The sequence below is a fragment of the Dipodomys merriami genome, unplaced genomic scaffold, assembly GCF_024711535.1.
Source record: "Dipodomys merriami isolate MVZ:Mamm:240054 unplaced genomic scaffold, mDipMer1.0.p SCAF_16, whole genome shotgun sequence".
Classification (NCBI taxonomy): domain Eukaryota; kingdom Metazoa; phylum Chordata; class Mammalia; order Rodentia; family Heteromyidae; genus Dipodomys; species Dipodomys merriami.
Genome location: NW_027202937.1, coordinates 13,969,449 through 13,986,639, shown reverse-complemented (window position 1 = coordinate 13,986,639; position 17,191 = coordinate 13,969,449). Strand labels below are relative to the sequence as shown.

At 43.9% G+C, this 17,191-nt stretch overlaps 6 protein-coding genes and 1 non-coding gene across 8 annotated transcripts; 4 read left to right on the top strand and 3 right to left on the bottom strand.

Moving 5' to 3' along the window:
* Positions 1-1,748: 1,748 nt before the first annotated feature.
* Trnaq-uug (transfer RNA glutamine (anticodon UUG)) lies at positions 1,749-1,820 on the bottom strand. Its single transcript has one exon. It is a non-coding gene; the product is annotated as a tRNA-Gln (tRNA).
* A 3,508-nt stretch (positions 1,821-5,328) lies between these two features.
* On the bottom strand, positions 5,329-6,408 carry LOC138828343 (histone H2B type 1-C/E/F/G/I). The gene has a single exon (XM_070024384.1). The coding sequence runs from the start codon at positions 5,803-5,805 to the stop codon at positions 5,425-5,427; it is 381 nt and encodes a 126-aa protein (XP_069880485.1). The 5' UTR covers positions 5,806-6,408; the 3' UTR covers positions 5,329-5,424.
* On the top strand, positions 5,990-6,581 carry LOC138828337 (histone H2A type 1). The gene has a single exon (XM_070024375.1). The coding sequence runs from the start codon at positions 6,108-6,110 to the stop codon at positions 6,498-6,500; it is 393 nt and encodes a 130-aa protein (XP_069880476.1). The 5' UTR covers positions 5,990-6,107; the 3' UTR covers positions 6,501-6,581.
* A 690-nt stretch (positions 6,582-7,271) lies between these two features.
* On the top strand, positions 7,272-8,267 carry H3c10 (H3 clustered histone 10). Its single transcript, XM_070024372.1, has one exon. The coding sequence runs from the start codon at positions 7,565-7,567 to the stop codon at positions 7,973-7,975; it is 411 nt and encodes a 136-aa protein (XP_069880473.1). The 5' UTR covers positions 7,272-7,564; the 3' UTR covers positions 7,976-8,267.
* Positions 8,268-11,537: 3,270 nt separating this feature from the next.
* LOC138828340 (histone H2A type 1-H) lies at positions 11,538-12,109 on the bottom strand. The gene has a single exon (XM_070024381.1). It carries the CDS (start codon positions 12,009-12,011, stop codon positions 11,625-11,627), a length of 387 nt encoding a protein of 128 aa, XP_069880482.1. The 5' UTR covers positions 12,012-12,109; the 3' UTR covers positions 11,538-11,624.
* On the top strand, positions 11,825-14,201 carry LOC138828339 (histone H2B type 1-C/E/F/G/I-like). 2 transcript variants are annotated; one of them, XM_070024380.1, is made up of 3 exons: positions 11,825-12,690; positions 13,150-13,176; positions 14,154-14,201. In XM_070024380.1, exons 1-2 carry the CDS (start codon positions 12,314-12,316, stop codon positions 13,160-13,162), a joined length of 390 nt encoding a protein of 129 aa, XP_069880481.1. In that variant the 5' UTR covers positions 11,825-12,313; the 3' UTR covers positions 13,163-13,176; positions 14,154-14,201. The 2 variants fall into 2 exon arrangements, with proteins under 2 accessions (XP_069880481.1, XP_069880480.1); XM_070024379.1 differs by lacking the exon at positions 14,154-14,201 and adding an exon at positions 13,401-13,476.
* LOC138828345 (histone H4) lies at positions 14,195-15,277 on the top strand. The gene has a single exon (XM_070024385.1). It carries the CDS (start codon positions 14,810-14,812, stop codon positions 15,119-15,121), a length of 312 nt encoding a protein of 103 aa, XP_069880486.1. The 5' UTR covers positions 14,195-14,809; the 3' UTR covers positions 15,122-15,277.
* Positions 15,278-17,191: the final 1,914 nt, after the last annotated feature.

Genomic DNA, 17,191 nt, shown 5'->3' with positions numbered 1-17,191 from the left:
TTTGCTTTTAGTTTGCCCCATTGTTATCCTGATGGTCTTGAAGTGTGGTCCTGGTGTGTTCCTTCCAGGCTGTGTTCTTCAGTTGACTTTTCCAAATATTTCAGTTCACTGGTTGTTGGAGCCCCATACTGGGTGCCACTGGTTGCTAAACACAACCAGGAACAGCACAACGGGAGAATACTGGGTTGAAGAACTGAGAAAAGAGAAGATAGGAAAGAAGGCATTAGGGGGTCCAGAGCTCATGGGCTTCTGAAGTTCTGAGTTCCCATTAATAAGCTTTTTTTTTTCTTAAATTGCCGAGGTGGGGTGGTGGTGGCTCGGCTATCAATCTATTTTGTGGTTACAACCATTAACAGGAGGTATAGTTTGTAGATACAGTGATAATTGACTCCTTATCATTAGGAAGCAGAAGGGAACAATAAACACTCCAACAGTAACACAGACATTCATCTTATCTCCAAGGTCTTAAGCTTTTAGTGTCCAAGCAGCTCTAACTTAAGTGCACTTAGGGTCATAAGTTAAACTTTCTTGCCTTAACTGTTTAACCTTTCAGGGTCCAGCCCTTAGCCTTCTGAGTGCTATTGAGGCAGCCTTCCAAACTCTTAACTCTCCTGGTCTCACAGCTCAGGCTCCAGAATTTGCTACACAGAAAGATTTCTAATCAAACACAAGCATAAACTCTTCACTTCATCTAGGATCCATAAAAGTTATGGATCCAGTAAATACTTTTGATCCAATATAAACAAAGTGTGGTAAGACTGGGGACTGAAAGGTGAATAAGACAAAGTAGTGTGGTCTCTCCTCTAGAGGAACCTGATTTAAAAATCAAATAAAATATGAGGTAGTATTGGAAGATTTTTAGGGTGTTGAGGAAATGCAGATGGGGTTCTACTGAACATAGGTAGCCAAGTGAAGGCCACAGTGAGAAGGTCTTCAGATCTAAGAAAATATTCCAGGAATCACTAGGGATGTAGATCTCATGAAGATGGAATGGAGGACAAAATGTTTTGGAGGTAGAAAATGAGACCCGAGGAATGAAATGCATAAGCAGAATTTTACACATTACTAGTAACTATCTTGGGCTAATGTTAGTCAGGTATGGTAACAAGTGAGGTTGGATTTGTGTAGGCTATGATTCAAATGTAAAAAAACATATCTCAGGCAAAGGGTAAGGACTTGGACTGGAATCTGTAGGGTTAATATTCTCATGGGTTGTTTTCAACAATGAACCACAAATAGGAACTTAGTCCAAGAGCAGAGGCTTTCACAAGCTTACCAAAAGCTAAGAAAGAGCCTAAGACTGGGAGAGAGGGAGGGAATGGGTGACATTGTTCAAAAAGAAATGTACTCATTACCTGACTTGTGTAACATAACCCCTTTATAACCACCTTTATAACAATAACAACAACAACAACAAAGAGCCTAAGGAATGTGTAGCTATGATAGGATGAGATGGCCTATTCAAGGACTGGTACTCCAGTATGCCCTTCATATATGGGTAAATCCTGCCTTGTTAAGAGCATTCTTGGAAGCAATGGGCCCCCAGGAAGAGCAAAATGACTCCAAATTTATTGCCCACAGACCTGGTATTTATCACATCACAGTTTATGTGAATGTATGTATGAGAGGAGAGCTACAGCATTTTAGCATACAGATTTGCTCTTATTGGAGCATTCCTATTTACTGGCATGGATTATAGGAAGGTACACAAGATTTTAAAAGACAACCAGGAAAATGAAAAGCTGAAGAGGTCCCACCGAGATTTGAACTCGGATCGCTGGATTCAAAGTCCAGAGTGCTAACCATTACACCATGGGGCCAGTGTTCTCACTCTTCTCACAAGTTTTCCTTGTGACAAATACCATGCCTTAGGTGAGACCTTGTTAACTACGTTATTTCCAAATCGTTTTAAATAAAATTGTACTGCCACCTAGTGGGGAATCTTGCAAATGTGTATGCTTCTCTCCCTGCTTTGCCTTCCCGGTCCAAAACTGACATATTTTACAGGGCAAGCTCAGAGAGGCTGAAAGTCCTGAAATGCTAAGGGCAGTTTTGCACATAGTTGTATCCTGAGGTCTGAACAACTTTGGTAAAACTGACCCTGAATGCTTCATGTGGGTTTTCTGGGGGAACTTTTCTAACTGGTTGGGCATCTTGTTTTTACCTTCTGTCTATGGCTTATTGTATAATTGAGATCACAGATATGAACTTGTTAAGATGGAGTCTTACTAACTTCTAGGCTGAAATTGCAATTTTCCTGATCTTTGCATCCTGAATAACTGGGATTACAGGTACTAATTACTAGCCTTATTGCACCATTTTTGATTCTTTGACTGTGATATTCCTTTCTTTGCCTACAATGCTATTGTGTACTCACTCTGCCTCCTACATTCTTCTGTGCCCCTTAGCTCCTATGCTTGGTGCAATCAAAGCAATTGCTGAGTAACCTGTGGTTAGTCACAGTTAGTCGCATCTCCCACAATACAATAATTTATAGATCCACTATTTCTTGTAAGTTTGGGTATTGTGAATATACTACTCAGATAAAATCATTCTTACAAAGTCCCTGCCTGAATTATCTCATTTCTACTGTTTACAAAAACTGAGGCTCAAGGACACTGTTGAAGACAGGCAGAGCTAAGGGAGAAAGTAAGATTTGCACTTGCTGTGGTTTGTATATACCTCCCCAAATTCATATGGTGAAAACTTACCCCAATGAATGCTACATAAGAGGAAGAGTCTACTGGACGGTATGTATGTCATGACTGTGGACTGGAGTTTGGGACACTAAACACCAGCTCCAGGTGCCCAAGGTCCTTTCCACAAGGTATTTATTGAGTAGAGTACAGTGCGGAAAGTAAGGTCATAATAGTCTTTAAGTCATAAGCACTGATCATGTGATACAATGTTATTCAATATCCTTGTAGTCAAAAACATCAAGCATGTGACACAATCTTATTCAAGTGATAAATGACTACCTTATCTTAGGAAGTAGAGGTAAGCAGTAAATGGCTTACAATTTGCATGGGCTTTAGGCTATCCCCAAGCTCCCAGAAGGCTTGGGGTCCAATTAGCCTACACCCAGGATAGAAATCTGAATTCCTATCAAGCCAGGACTGATTGACCTTCCCAGGAAACTCGGTGTTCTGAGTGTATGTTGGGGAAAGGCCTTCCAAATTACCAACCTTTTCAGATCTCACGGCTTGGCTTTTGGGACTTTCACAGGCAATAATATGTACATACAATTCTGACATCAGAAAAGGACTATAAGGAAAAGATCCTTCATCTACCTGTTACGTAACTTCCTTTCTTTGGAGACAACTATAGCTAACAGTTTATCTAGTATCCTTCCAGAGCTATTTCACATTTATTCACATATGTGCACAACTCTACTGCTCATTATCCTGCATCTTGCTTTCTATAACTGAGTTTTTCTTTTCTATAGCATGCAATGGTTACAAGCCTGAGAAGATGGGCACAGGCTACATTACATAAAATTGAAGGACATAACTTGATGGTAGGGGCTGGCAGGGGGAAAATGGGGGCGAATGATGGATGGGTGACAGTGAATAAAATGCATTGTATTCATAACCTTACTTATGGAAGTGACATCTCTTTGTACAGCTACTTAATGAAGAAAAGATAACTACTGTATTGTTATTAAAATGTAGTTACTAAAGCTAGAATCTGTGAATATATTTATATTAACTGTGCAACATCTGGCAATTTACTTACCTTTACTTTTGGATCTGCAAAATAGATATAATAGTAATTTAAGATTATGGTTATAATTTCACAAGTAAGACGGCAGTGGAAACTAAATCTAATCAATTAAAAGATCTTTCTAGGGCATTATCTTGCACATGGATAAACAATAAATTATAAAGAAGTTTTTGTATGTGTCTTAATGTAAAAAGTACTGCCAGGCTGGGAAGGTGGCTCAGTGGTAGAGTGCTTGCCTTGCACGCATAAGGCCCTGTGTTCGATTCTGGCATCACATAAGCGAAAAAAGCTGGAAGTGGCGCCGTGGTTCAAGTGGTAGAGCGCTAGCCTTGAGCTGAAGAGCTGAGAGTTCAGGCCCCATGATCGACCCCTGCCCCTCCCCCCCCGAAGGCAATAAATACTTAATGATTGCTCCTGAATTCTCTTTAAATATGTAATTGCAATCCTCAAGATTTTCACATTTTTACAAAGAAAACATGCAGAACCAGTTCTGTGGCCTGCCAAAAGATAGCAGAGCTAAGAGCTGTCCTATCTGGATCAAGTGTCAGGTACAACACCAGATCATGTACACTGGGTAAGTTTGAGTAAGTGATACTATGCAAGAATGATAAAAGCAAAAGCCCTCTTTTCTCTTGTGAGGATTATGACCTAAAATAAAACAGTTCAGCTGCTAAGCGACTGGACTGTGTAGTTCAGTCACCTAAATATAATTGACCCTATTCCTTGCCCTGTGACTAGGTAAATTGCTCTTCTCCTCCCTCCCCAGCTTACAGAGCTCTAATTTGAGAAGCAGGTAAAAATACTTGATGGTATTGTAGTTCATGGAGTACTCTAAAAAGCTAACATTCTCAACACACTAACACACTGACACAGTATGAAACTAGGGCCAAAAGCCAGTGTCTCTGTAATCCAATTAGAGGCTTTGAGCGATTTCTTGCGTAAAATACTCATACCTCTAAGCTGCAGCATGCATCCCCTCTAGCTCTTCGGGGGAATTCAGAGCACAGCCCGCACCAAATGTCTCCAACATGTCCTCAAGGGTTCTCTGGTAAGCAGCGTTGGGACTTCCGCCTTCTCCTAGGTTTGGAAGAGAAAGAAGGCGGACCTACAACTGGGACGTTGCCGGCCTTCCTCAGAGTAGTTCTCAATTTGGTCCGCTATTTGAAATAGGCCATTACAATGTGTTGATTTTTAAGGTTTGTTGGAATGTCCGGGTGCAGCCAAAGGAGAAAAAGTGTAGGGAGTGAGGAAACTAAACGCTAGCGGCAGACCCTGGCAAGATGAAATGCAGGACAGTACCACGCTCTGCCATTGAAGGCTGGATAGCCACAGCGGAATCAAAGCAGATCGCTAGGATTCTATTCAGAGAACATAAGTAACTCGGAGGCGAAGGCTCTTCTCAGGGATACGTGTGAATTAACTTGGTTTAGTGTTAGGGGAACAGTAGGAAAGGAATATGCACAAAACTGCAGCGATTGTTCTTGAAACGAGTAATTTGATAGCAGTTCCCAGCCCACTTCGCTATCACAAAAACCCTAATGCAACCTTAGAAATATAAAGAACTGCAACCTGGTCCCTTCAAAACGTGATTTGTGACTGGACAAGGATCAAAATTGACATACAAGAGTACAGCTAGCTTTTGATGGAAATGTGGGGTGGCTCTGAAAAGAGCCGTTTGGTTCTGGACAACTTGTGGAGAGCTCACTTGGAGCTGGTGTACTTGGTGACGGCCTTGGTGCCCTCGGACACGGCGTGCTTGGCCAGCTCCCCGGGCAGCAGCAGGCGCACGGCCGTCTGGATCTCCCGAGACGTGATGGTCGAGCGCTTGTTGTAGTGCGCCAAGCGCGACGCCTCGCCCGCGATGCGCTCGAAGATGTCGTTCACGAACGAGTTCATGATGCCCATGGCCTTGGAAGAGATGCCGGTGTCCGGGTGGACCTGCTTCAGCACCTTGTACACGTACACCGAGTAGCTCTCCTTGCGGCTGCGCTTGCGCTTCTTGCCGTCCTTCTTCTGCGCCTTGGTCACCGCCTTCTTCGACCCCTTCTTGGGCGCAGGAGCGGACTTCGCTGGCTCAGGCATGGTGAGAGATAGCTTGGAACTACCGAACAAAGCCTCCCCGAGGCCCCTCTTTATCTACATGGCTTTATGCAAATTGAGAGTGTCAAGGACCTCCTGTGGTTGGTGAGCAGGCCTGTGTGACGCCAAGAGCCCTCCTCGTCCAATGAAAACACGCTTCCCGAAGAGCCGCGTTCTATTGGTCTAAATGAACTGTTCGGACAGACCAATCGCAGGGGGGCCTTTTCGCACCCAGCGCGGACTATAAAGGTGCGTTTTCGCTCTCTTGCTCTGTACTGACTAAAAACGGCAGTTGAGACTTCGTTATGTCTGGACGTGGCAAGCAGGGTGGCAAGGCTCGCGCCAAGGCTAAGACCCGCTCTTCTCGAGCTGGTCTCCAGTTCCCCGTCGGCCGGGTTCACCGGCTGCTTCGCAAGGGGAATTATGCCGAGCGCGTCGGCGCCGGCGCCCCGGTGTACTTGGCCGCCGTGCTGGAGTACCTGACGGCCGAGATCCTCGAGCTGGCTGGCAACGCGGCCCGCGACAACAAGAAGACCCGCATCATCCCGCGCCACCTGCAGCTGGCCATCCGCAACGACGAGGAGCTCAACAAGCTGCTGGGCAAAGTCACCATTGCCCAGGGCGGTGTCCTGCCCAACATCCAGGCGGTGCTGCTGCCCAAGAAGACCGAGAGCCACCACAAGGCTAAGGGCAAATAAGAGTCCTTCAGCCCTGATAAACCAAAGGCTCTTTTCAGAGCCACCTACAACTTTTAGAAAGGGACTGTGCGCTTTGTTTCTATTTCGAGTTTTAATTTGTACTTTTGTGAATCATGTAGCTTCAACTCCGGGCCTAGGCACTCTCCCCGAGCTCTTCACCTCATCTTTGGCTATCTCCGAGATAGTTAAGACTGCCTCTTAGGTCATGAGCATATTTCCCTGGTTTTAACAAATAGAGTGAAAGGTGTATCTTAAGTTTCAGTAACAACCTTGAAGTTTGTGACCAACCTGGGCAATTATCAGTTCTCATTTCTGGCTGGTTACACGAATTAAGATTGTAATTGGTCAGTAACTGTCTTTGATTGGTAACTGGTTGATTTTCCAAGTTTATTCAGTCCATACAAGATCAGGAAGTCCAATTCCTTAGGTTCATTATAATTACTTTAAAACTGGCTTGATCAATCTTGGTTGTAATGATTCATAAAATTAGCTTTACTTAGAAATTTATCAGTGGCTTCGTGAAGTCATACAAGTCTTCGTTGAAAATGAATACTGTGTTAGAAATTTAGATAAAGGGTTGATGGACTGAATTAGTGTGCACACTCCCATACACTGAATTTGAGATACTGCAAAGACCAAATAACATCGTATCACGTAAATTTAGTAGAATCTTAAAGTTCTGTTGGATTAGTTTTGTTCCAGTATACCCTGTAAGAAAAAAAAATTGCGCTTATTTCCACGGAAAACAGCTCTAACTTGGGTGGGAAAAAGACAGTAACGAGAGAGAAAAATAGGCCTGAGGCCAAAACAAAAGGACTTGGTGAACAATATACTTTTTTATAGAATGCATGACAGATGGGTGTATTTGACCAAGCGTATTGCACACACGTAAGGACATATCGGTGAAACTCCCCACAACGAATGTAAGTGCTTACAAATTTCCTTGAGTTTTCATTGGCTTGCAGCTAGGTGGGCCTGGTCTATTTTCGTCCAATCAGCTTCAGGTTCTCGTTATAAAGCGGCAGCCAGCCTTGTCCTTTTTATCTAGTTCCAGTCAGAAAATCATGGCTCGTACCAAGCAGACAGCGCGCAAGTCCACCGGCGGCAAGGCGCCCCGCAAGCAGCTGGCCACCAAGGCCGCTCGCAAGAGCGCTCCGGCCACCGGCGGCGTGAAGAAGCCTCACCGCTACCGGCCCGGCACCGTGGCGCTGCGCGAGATCCGGCGCTACCAGAAGTCGACGGAGCTGCTGATCCGCAAACTGCCGTTCCAGCGGCTGGTGCGCGAGATCGCGCAGGACTTCAAGACCGACCTGCGTTTCCAGAGTTCGGCAGTGATGGCGCTGCAGGAGGCAAGCGAGGCCTACCTGGTGGGTCTCTTTGAGGACACTAACTTGTGCGCCATCCACGCCAAACGTGTCACCATCATGCCGAAGGACATCCAACTAGCGCGCCGCATTCGCGGAGAGAGGGCCTAAATCCTCTTTCCCCATTTATCTACCCAAAGGCTCTTTTCAGAGCCATCCACATTAACTAAAAAGAGCTGTTGCTCTAGCACCAGGCACTGTTCTAATTAATTGGGACTCAGCGTTCCACGTTGACTGTACTAAGCACTGGTTCTGCTGACAAGGGCGGACGCACCCTGATTTCAAATCTTCGCTGTGCATCTTAAGTGGGGTGTGAGAGACTTAGCTTAAAGATGTTGCTTATGTAGCTGATTCGTGACTGGGCTAATTAGGGACAGGCCATTGAGATTTATTATGCAAACTAGTTTTGTAAGGGTGAAAGGAAGGGTGCTAGAACATACTAATTCATTATACCTGCATCCAAAAGTCATAGGCTTATAAGGACTGTAATAACGGCCCTTTGGAAAATAAATGCCTAATTTGTCTAAATGACTGTTTCCACCAAAGCCTTGTCTGATTTAATGAAAGAACACTCCATTTTATCTCCTTTGAATTTACAAAATCACAGCACTTGTTTTGTTCCTTAGTCTCCTAATATTCAGGTTCATGAAATAAACAGTACTCAGTAGTGCAGTAGTAATAGTATTTCTTTTGCATGTGAACACAAATAATAGAAAACTACTATATAAGTGAACCTATGAGTATATTATAGTTATAATTTTTCTAAGCTTTTAATTCTTCAAGGCATTCCAGATTTTTCTTGGCAAGTTGGCCAAGATTTGTGTATGAGTTTATTCTTCAACTTGTCAGCTTATGAAACAAGGTAGAGGATTCCCCCCCCCACCCCCCCCCCACCCCCCCACCCCCCCCAATTTCTGAGACTTGAAATCAGGGTCTGGGCACTGTCCCTGAGCCTTTTTGTGCTCAAGGCTAGCACTATACCACTTGAGCCCCTGTGCCACTTCCGGCCTTTTTGAGTAGTTTATTATAGATAAGAATCTCAAGGGAACTTTTCTGCCCAGGCTGCCTTTGAACTCCATTCTTCAGATAGCTTCCTCAGTAGCTAGCATTACAGGTCTGAGCTACCAGTGCCTCATGAAAGATCAGAATTTTTAATGCCCCAAATTTTAAAAATTTGAATTTTTGACTTGAGGCTTTATGTATACTACTTAGTTATTGTAACTAGTCTATTATCTATTTTTTTTTGTCTTGATATTAGGTAATTTCCTTACAACTACTGTAATCATTACAATTTGCTCCTGCTTATTGCCTTCCAAGAGCTCATATCAGAAATTAGCACCAATATAAATACTATGTGTGGAATTTAGAGGATCCCATTCGCTCACAAAATTAAAATGTTCTAATGCTGTTAAACTTGGTACTTAAGCAAAGAGTATTTCCCTCAGAAATTAGCAACCTCCTGGAAATGAAAATACACTATTTTGGGAGGAAACAGTGCCTCACAAGGCCACTGAATATGGATGTGGTGGTATATGCTGACCCAGGCCCATCACTGAACAGTGTTTTTTGTGCATTCCTACTTTCTATGCTGAGAAAATAAGAGCCAATACTGCATGAGCTCACAGAGAAATTTCATGATTTGCAATGATCAATAGTGCACTCTGACTTGCTGGATAAATACCTCCAGGAGATATATAGCCAATATATTTCTTTTCTTCTTTTTGTTTTGTTCTTTTTTTGTCCGTGGTGGGGCCTAAACTCTGGGCCTGGGCGCTATCCCTCAGCTCTTTAGCACAATGCTACCAGTTGAGCCACAGTGCCACTTCTGGCCTTTTCTGCTTATGTGGTACTGAGGAATTGAACCCAGGGCCTTATGGATGCAAGGCAAGCACTCTACCACTAAGCCACCTTCCCAGCCCAGGCAATATATTTCTGAATATACAATTAACTTGCCACTTGGGATTACATGAAGCATCTATTCTGGGATAGTAATTATAATTATGTGTATGTGGGTATTCCCTCCAAAAATATGGGCTGAACTACAATAAAAACTTACTGAACTTTGAGCTTTTGTCTCCCCATGTAAGGTTTTAGCTTTGCTATAGAGATAACACACAAAAATGAATAAATTCCATATTCATTTGTCTCATCCCATAGAAAGTGATACTATTAAAACAAGGAAACTTAAGAAAGCAGCCTTGTTAACAATGCTGATAAGCCTGTAATATTGAATATGTATAGTACTGAAGATATGTCAGGATGGGCATACAGATGTCAAAGTCACTAATATGCAAAGAATTTTTTCCCACAGAATGTGGCAGTGCATGTCTGTAATCCCAGACATGAGGCCAAGAGATGAAAACTTCCAGGCCTGAAAATACATGGCCATCCTCTTATCTAAAACTAAAAATATTTAAAACAAAGTGACCTATAAGTACCTTCCGACCTATCTCTTGTAACCTTTGCCTTATTACCAATTTCAAAACTCATTTACCTTGCTCATATCAGAACTTTTGCTCAGATCACTCTTTGGTGCACATTCTCTGCTGGATTCTCAATTCGTTTCTTAAAATCTTGAAAACGTCATTTTGCACAGATATTATGTCGATTCCCAAATATTCTATGCTTTTGTGTTTATTGCTGCATCAGTGTAATTATTTGCTTTTATGTGCTTCTTCTGTTTCATATTTTTTTCTTTTGAGAAATGGTCTTTCTTTGCTATATGGAGCTCAAGTTGGCCTAGAACTTGGAATCCTCCAGCTTGTCTTACATGTGTTGAGATTACATGACAAAGCTACAATGCTTGGCCTTTAAAAGCATTACTTTAGCAAAGGTGGAGACAAGCCCACGGCCTTGTACAGCTAACTGAACGTGTTCTTTTAGGACAAGTTAATACCCTGATGCGATGTATCTGGATTAAAATAATTGCTTTGTGAACATCAAGTTCAGATTTAGTAAAACACTAAAGAGTTGTACAGAAAATTCCTGAAAAGGCAAAACATGTGTAACTGTTCCAATTCAAGATGCACAATAAAGCACGGTCTACCCAGATTTATGGGCTATTTTTTGGTAGGTGTGATCTCCAAGTACTGTTTTAGCTTCTACAGAAGGGCTGGGACTTTCACTTCTGGCTAGTTAATTGAAGGTGAGAATCTCAAGGACTTTTCAGGCTGCCTTCTTGACCACAATCCTGTTTCCTTAAATACAGGATAGTCTTTAGCTTGTTTTCTCAAAATAGCCTTTGGCTATTTTTATACTGGTATCCGTCCATTATTGCTCTTGAAACCAGTCTGACAGTGTCACACAGCCAAACTTGGCCTACTCTCACTACCATGCATTTTCCTACATAACCAGATTATCAAACAAATCTCATTTGAGGAGCTGGGAAGTTATGTTAGTGCTAGAGTGCATGCCTAACATGCATGAAACCTTTGGGTTCGATTTCTCGGTACCACACACAAAGAAATAGCACTGTGCCTCAAGGTAGAGTGCTAGCATTGAGGAAAAAATGCCTGCGAAGGACAGTGCCAAGGACCTGAGTTCAAGCCTCACACTTGGCCAAGTCTCATTTGACAGTAAAATGCGAAGTACAAATACTAAGAGTTTACATAAAGCTATTTGAAAGGTCTGCAAAACAATATTCTAGTGACATGGGAACTTGCCTGATTGCAAATATGTACCGAACAAGTAGTGTCTCTTCTTTACGACTTTGTAAGGGGCTCTGAAAAGAGCCTTTGTAGTCTGAGAAGCTTAAAGCCCCCTATTTAGCCTTGTGGTGGCTCTCGGTCTTCTTGGGCAGCAGCACGGCCTGGATGTTGGGCAGGACACCGCCCTGGGCTATGGTGACTTTGCCCAGCAGCTTGTTAAGCTCCTCGTCGTTGCGGATGGCCAGCTGCAGGTGGCGCGGGATGATGCGGGTCTTCTTATTGTCGCGGGCCGCGTTGCCAGCCAGCTCGAGGATCTCGGCCGTCAGGTACTCCAGCACGGCGGCCAAGTACACCGGGGCGCCGGCGCCGACGCGCTCGGCATAGTTGCCCTTCCGGAGCAGCCGGTGAACCCGGCCGACGGGGAACTGGAGACCAGCACGGGAAGAGCGGGTCTTGGCCTTAGCGCGAGCTTTGCCTCCCTGCTTGCCACGTCCAGACATAGCGAAGTCTCAACTGCCGTTTTAAGTCAGTACAGAGCAAGAGAGCGAAAACGCACCTTTATAGTCCGCGCTGGGTGCGAAAAGGCCCCCCTGCGATTGGTCTGTCCGAACAGTTCATTTAGACCAATAGAACGCGGCCCTTCTGGAAGTGTGTTTTCATTGGACGAGGAGGGCTCTTGGCGTCACACAGGCCTGCACACCAATCACAGAAGGTCCTTGACACTCTCAATTTGCATAAAGCCATGTAGATAAAGAGGGGCCTCGGGGAGGCTTTGTTCGGTAGTTCCAAGCTATCTCTCACCATGCCTGAGCCAGCGAAGTCCGCTCCTGCGCCCAAGAAGGGGTCGAAGAAGGCGGTGACCAAGGCGCAGAAGAAGGACGGCAAGAAGCGCAAGCGCAGCCGCAAGGAGAGCTACTCGGTGTACGTGTACAAGGTGCTGAAGCAGGTCCACCCAGACACCGGCATCTCGTCTAAGGCTATGGGCATCATGAACTCGTTCGTGAACGACATCTTCGAGCGCATCGCGGGCGAGGCGTCGCGCTTGGCGCACTACAACAAGCGCTCGACCATCACGTCTCGGGAGATCCAGACGGCCGTGCGCCTGCTGCTGCCCGGGGAGCTGGCCAAGCACGCCGTGTCCGAGGGCACCAAGGCCGTCACCAAGTACACCAGCTCCAAGTGAGCTTTCCACAAGTTGTCCAGAACCAAACGGCTCTTTTCAGAGCCACCTCATATTTTCACCAAAAGATAGCTGTCGCTTTTCACGCCGTGTCCTCTAAATGAGTACCAAAAGTCCCTTTTCCCAATTTAGTTCTATCACTTTGTATTGGGATGTCTTGTATGTAGTTTAGGAATTTCCTTCACCAGAATGATTAGTCCATCTTATATCTTGTCCAGATTTCCTAATTATAATCAGCCGGCTCATTTAGTGAGCTCTTCCCTTTCTGGAAAGCACTAAAACACTGGTTACAAATTTATTGGCAATAATTCTGGTCAGTGAGTCAGTGTTTGAAAATCCAATGGTAATATTCGTTTAGATGTGCCACAATGGTTTTTGTAGTAAACCTGCATTCTCAAACTTTGACATGTGGCTCTTTGGTAGCTTCTCTTTCACAACTCGTTTGTCTCATTTTTCAGCTATTCGTCATAAATGCTGTTCAGAAGGTAAGAACACGGAAATTTAAGGAATATTCAGAAATTTTAAGCAAATAAAATATTTTAATTAGTATTTCATTTGAGGTACTGAATACAAAGAATGCAATTGAGAATGTAGAAATATAGATAATTAAAGGAAAGTTTTTGTGGACAAGTGCCAAGATGCATGTTAGCTCTTTATTGTAGTTAATAACTAAGCTTGTTTAATCATTTATCTTCATTAATCTTTACAGTATTAAAAGGAGCAAATGCTATTTTCATTTACATTATGAAGATGAAAGCTATGAACGAGCAGAAGTAACTATTGAAACCACAATATAGATAAAACTTTAAGCTCTTTATTACTCTTCTTAGCAATTAATTACACCATTATACTAAATAAAAATAAAAAAGGATTAAACAATTGTATATTATTATACTTGTTTTAGAATTTTAAAGTTTTACTGTTCCTTCCCTATTTGTGAAAATGACCTTTCAGTAGAAAGGAAGTGTTGAATAATAGTCTGAAATAAACTGATGGTAGACTATTTTAGCAGAAAAAAGAAGTAAATGTGTTACATGCCTGGGTCATCACATGAAGGAAAAATAGATACCCATAAACTTATTCAGGTCTAAAAGTTTAAGGACTTTATAGTGGAAGAGAAGGGTGCTATATGGCAAGCTAAGAAAGAGTAAATGACTTTTTGAAAGATGGTTGGGCTCTGGGAAAAATGGGTGCTAAAAAATGGGTTCAATACTCTGCTAGAATCTGCTAGAATGTCCCACAACACACACACACACACACACACACACACACACACCACACACACGCCACACACACACACACACACACACACACACACACGCCGCACATAGGATAAAGAAGAGCTATCTTCAGAATGTTATTTCCCCTGATAATAGGAACAATTTATGACATACTATAGCTTTACTAAAAATGTGTCAAAAAACCTTATGAAAACAGCCATGACCTCTAAATGTTTTCCTAGGGCAAATTCGCCAGACTTTTGTTGTGAGCCACATCGATGATAAAGACGGTAGATTTTAGGAGTCTGTCCTCGTGTTCAAAGTGATATTTCATCAGCCAGGAAGAGGAGGAATCTCAAAATCTGATTTATGATAAGGGGGACACAGGACAGAAACCGCTTCTTAGGAAATCCTTGAGAGAAGGGACACGATGAAAATGTAAGCGTCAAGAAGGCAGCCAAGGCTATTTCGAACACCGTAGCCGCGTTCTTAGAATGGGTGCTGTTTGCCAAGGCACCTTAGCAACTAGCAGCTGCGTTCTCGGGGTGGTGGCATACCGGCGGGTACTGGATTGCTTGTGTCCTTTTTGTACTGTCCACAGTATTACTGCTTTGTCCAAAGAGGCCTCTGTAAAGCCTTCCATCTCGGCAAACACCGGGGCAGGGAGACAAAAAAGCTCTCTCCTTCCCGTCTCCCCCGCCCAACTCCCCTGCTTTCGCGCCTCCAGTTGGACTGGCTTTCTCCTCCCTCCTCCCCCTCGGGGGCGTGACTGGACTTCCCGCCTCCCGCGCTCCGGTTCTCACTTCGGTCCGCCGCAGGGCGTATAAAGGCTTCTGGTCGGCGCCAGAGTGTTCACGGCGGTTTTCTCTCTCCGAGCTTGTAGTCGTTCAGAGGCGTCATGTCTGGCCGCGGCAAGGGTGGCAAAGGCCTGGGCAAAGGCGGCGCCAAGCGTCACCGCAAGGTGCTGCGCGACAACATCCAGGGCATCACCAAGCCCGCCATCCGGCGCCTGGCTCGCCGTGGCGGCGTCAAGCGCATCTCCGGCCTCATCTACGAGGAGACCCGCGGGGTGCTCAAGGTGTTCCTGGAGAACGTGATTCGCGACGCCGTCACCTACACGGAGCACGCCAAGCGCAAGACCGTCACCGCCATGGACGTGGTCTACGCGCTCAAGCGCCAGGGCCGCACTCTCTACGGCTTCGGCGGCTAAACCACCGCAGGCTCTTGTCTGGTTGTCCTGCTCTTCCACAAAGGCCCTTTTCAGGGCCGCCACATTCTCATCAAAAGAGCCCACACTCGGTGTAGATTTCACCGTTCTGAAGTTTAACATGATTTGAAATCGTGAGCTGTGATTGGTTTCCTTGGTACACTGTTGCGTTGGTAATGTTTTCCGCCCTCTCATAATTTCCTTGCTTGCCATTTATTTTAAAACAAAGATTATTTACTGTTTGATTCCGTTTTGTAGCTCAACAGTTCAGGTAGATAGGTAAAGTCGGTGGTTGTGCTCACCAACTTATGGAACAAATTGTCTCTTCCAGAAATGCCAAGTCTTATACTAAGAGGCAGAGTGGGGGAGTCATAATAGGAATACCAGAACATGTAAACACTAATGTAAGATTGTTTTACAACTTTACACTGACAAGAGCATGTGATGTTTAAAACGCAGTGAGATGAATATGGCATTAAATGGATACTCATCATTTTCTCGTAGGAATTTAGTTTAGGAATATACAGGTAAGTAAATTTTGAGAGCAATTTTATAAAAAGTAAATTTTATAGCAAACTAAATCAGCCAGTGCAATGCTAATCCCTTATTTATGATTACTATCAATTGATTTTGTCTTTGTAACTGCTGCCTAAGAAGGAGCAAATTTTCCTTTTTTTTTTTTTTTTTTCTGTAAATGCAGTCTTGCTACCCAGGCTGGCCTGGGAAATCCTGATCCTCCTGCCTTGTCCTCCAGACTGCTGAGGTTATTGACAAATCCAATTGTGCATAGGAAAAGCAGCTTTTTAACATATTCCAGTAATTAAGGCTCAAGTAGCCATGTGTGGTTACATTTAAGGTATACCATAGTCCATCAAGACAAGAATCTTTTTCCTTTTTTTGGTCGGTCATTGGTCTTGAAGAGCTTGGGTGATGTCCCTGCGCCCCTGTGCCTCTTCAGCTCAAGGCGAGCGCTCTACTGCTTAAGCCATAGCACCACTAAGACATCTTAATATCAACACACCTGACAGTTTTTAGAAATGTAAATAATGTTTTGATTACTACAGTGTTCATACTGTTTTTAACTTTGTACTCGTTCATTCTGGATGTTAAAAGGCAGAAGAAAACACCTTTTGTTGCCTTCTGGGAATGACTATAACATAACAATAAATAGGCTTGCTTGCTTTGTGATTTTTCTTTGGTGTTTGGAACGTTTTAAAGTCCAAGTTCACACCACTTTCCCCAATAGTATAGCATTTAAATCAATCAATCAATCAAACACAAATAAACATGGATCAGAGATCTGTGTTTCATTTGAGAGGAAGGCAAGCTTTTTTTTTTTTGGGGGGGGGGTCCGGTCATGGGGCCTGAACTCAAGGCCTGGGCGCTGTCCCTGAGCTCTTCAGCTCAAGGCTAGCGCTCTACCACTTGAGCCACAGCACCACTTCCGGCTTTTTTCTTTTTGCTTATGTGGTGCTGAGGAATCGAACCCAGGGCTTTGAGCATGCAAGGCAAGTGCTCTACCACTGAGCCACCTTCCCAGCCCCAGGCAAGCTTTTCTTTAAGTGATTGTTTTTCTTTTGAAGAACGCAAAAAAAGACAGCACCTAACAGCCATTTTTGCTTCTGTATGAATTGCTTTGTACTAGATGATTGTATGGTTTTTGTATGATTTTAACTGTGACTGGTTTTAGTTACTTAGTAGTGGAATATCAGCCTGGGAGCCTAGAGTTGCTTAGTAAAAGACTTCAAAGGGTTTACAGCCCTGACCAAGGGGGCAAAGTCCTCAGAATTATCCCCACAGCTGCAACGCCCCTCCTGGAGGCCGAGGCAGTAAGGCCCTAGGGAAGAAATATGTTTTAAGAAACCTAAGCAACTCCATTTTTGTTTAACACTCCATCTCAGTTCTGCGACTTGACTCGTGATCCACTTTAGCCCCAATGCTAGGAATTTATGACAGAAAGCCATGCACAATTCTTGGAGCCATAGATGGCGTTTGCTTAAGGCAGGTGTTAGCCCCCAAGTGGTGTTGCCCCCCAGCCACCTAGGACTAAGAGTTTCTAACCAACCAGTTCTT

What these genes read in the sequence shown, in the direction of transcription:
- LOC138828343 (XM_070024384.1), bottom strand. Translation starts at nt 5,805, where the DNA reads ATGCCTGAGCCAGCGAAGTCCGCTCCTGCGCCCAAGAAGGGGTCGAAG.
- LOC138828337 (XM_070024375.1), top strand. Translation starts at nt 6,108, where the DNA reads ATGTCTGGACGTGGCAAGCAGGGTGGCAAGGCTCGCGCCAAGGCTAAG.
- H3c10 (XM_070024372.1), top strand. Translation starts at nt 7,565, where the DNA reads ATGGCTCGTACCAAGCAGACAGCGCGCAAGTCCACCGGCGGCAAGGCG.
- LOC138828340 (XM_070024381.1), bottom strand. Translation starts at nt 12,011, where the DNA reads ATGTCTGGACGTGGCAAGCAGGGAGGCAAAGCTCGCGCTAAGGCCAAG.
- LOC138828339 (XM_070024380.1), top strand. Translation starts at nt 12,314, where the DNA reads ATGCCTGAGCCAGCGAAGTCCGCTCCTGCGCCCAAGAAGGGGTCGAAG.
- LOC138828345 (XM_070024385.1), top strand. Translation starts at nt 14,810, where the DNA reads ATGTCTGGCCGCGGCAAGGGTGGCAAAGGCCTGGGCAAAGGCGGCGCC.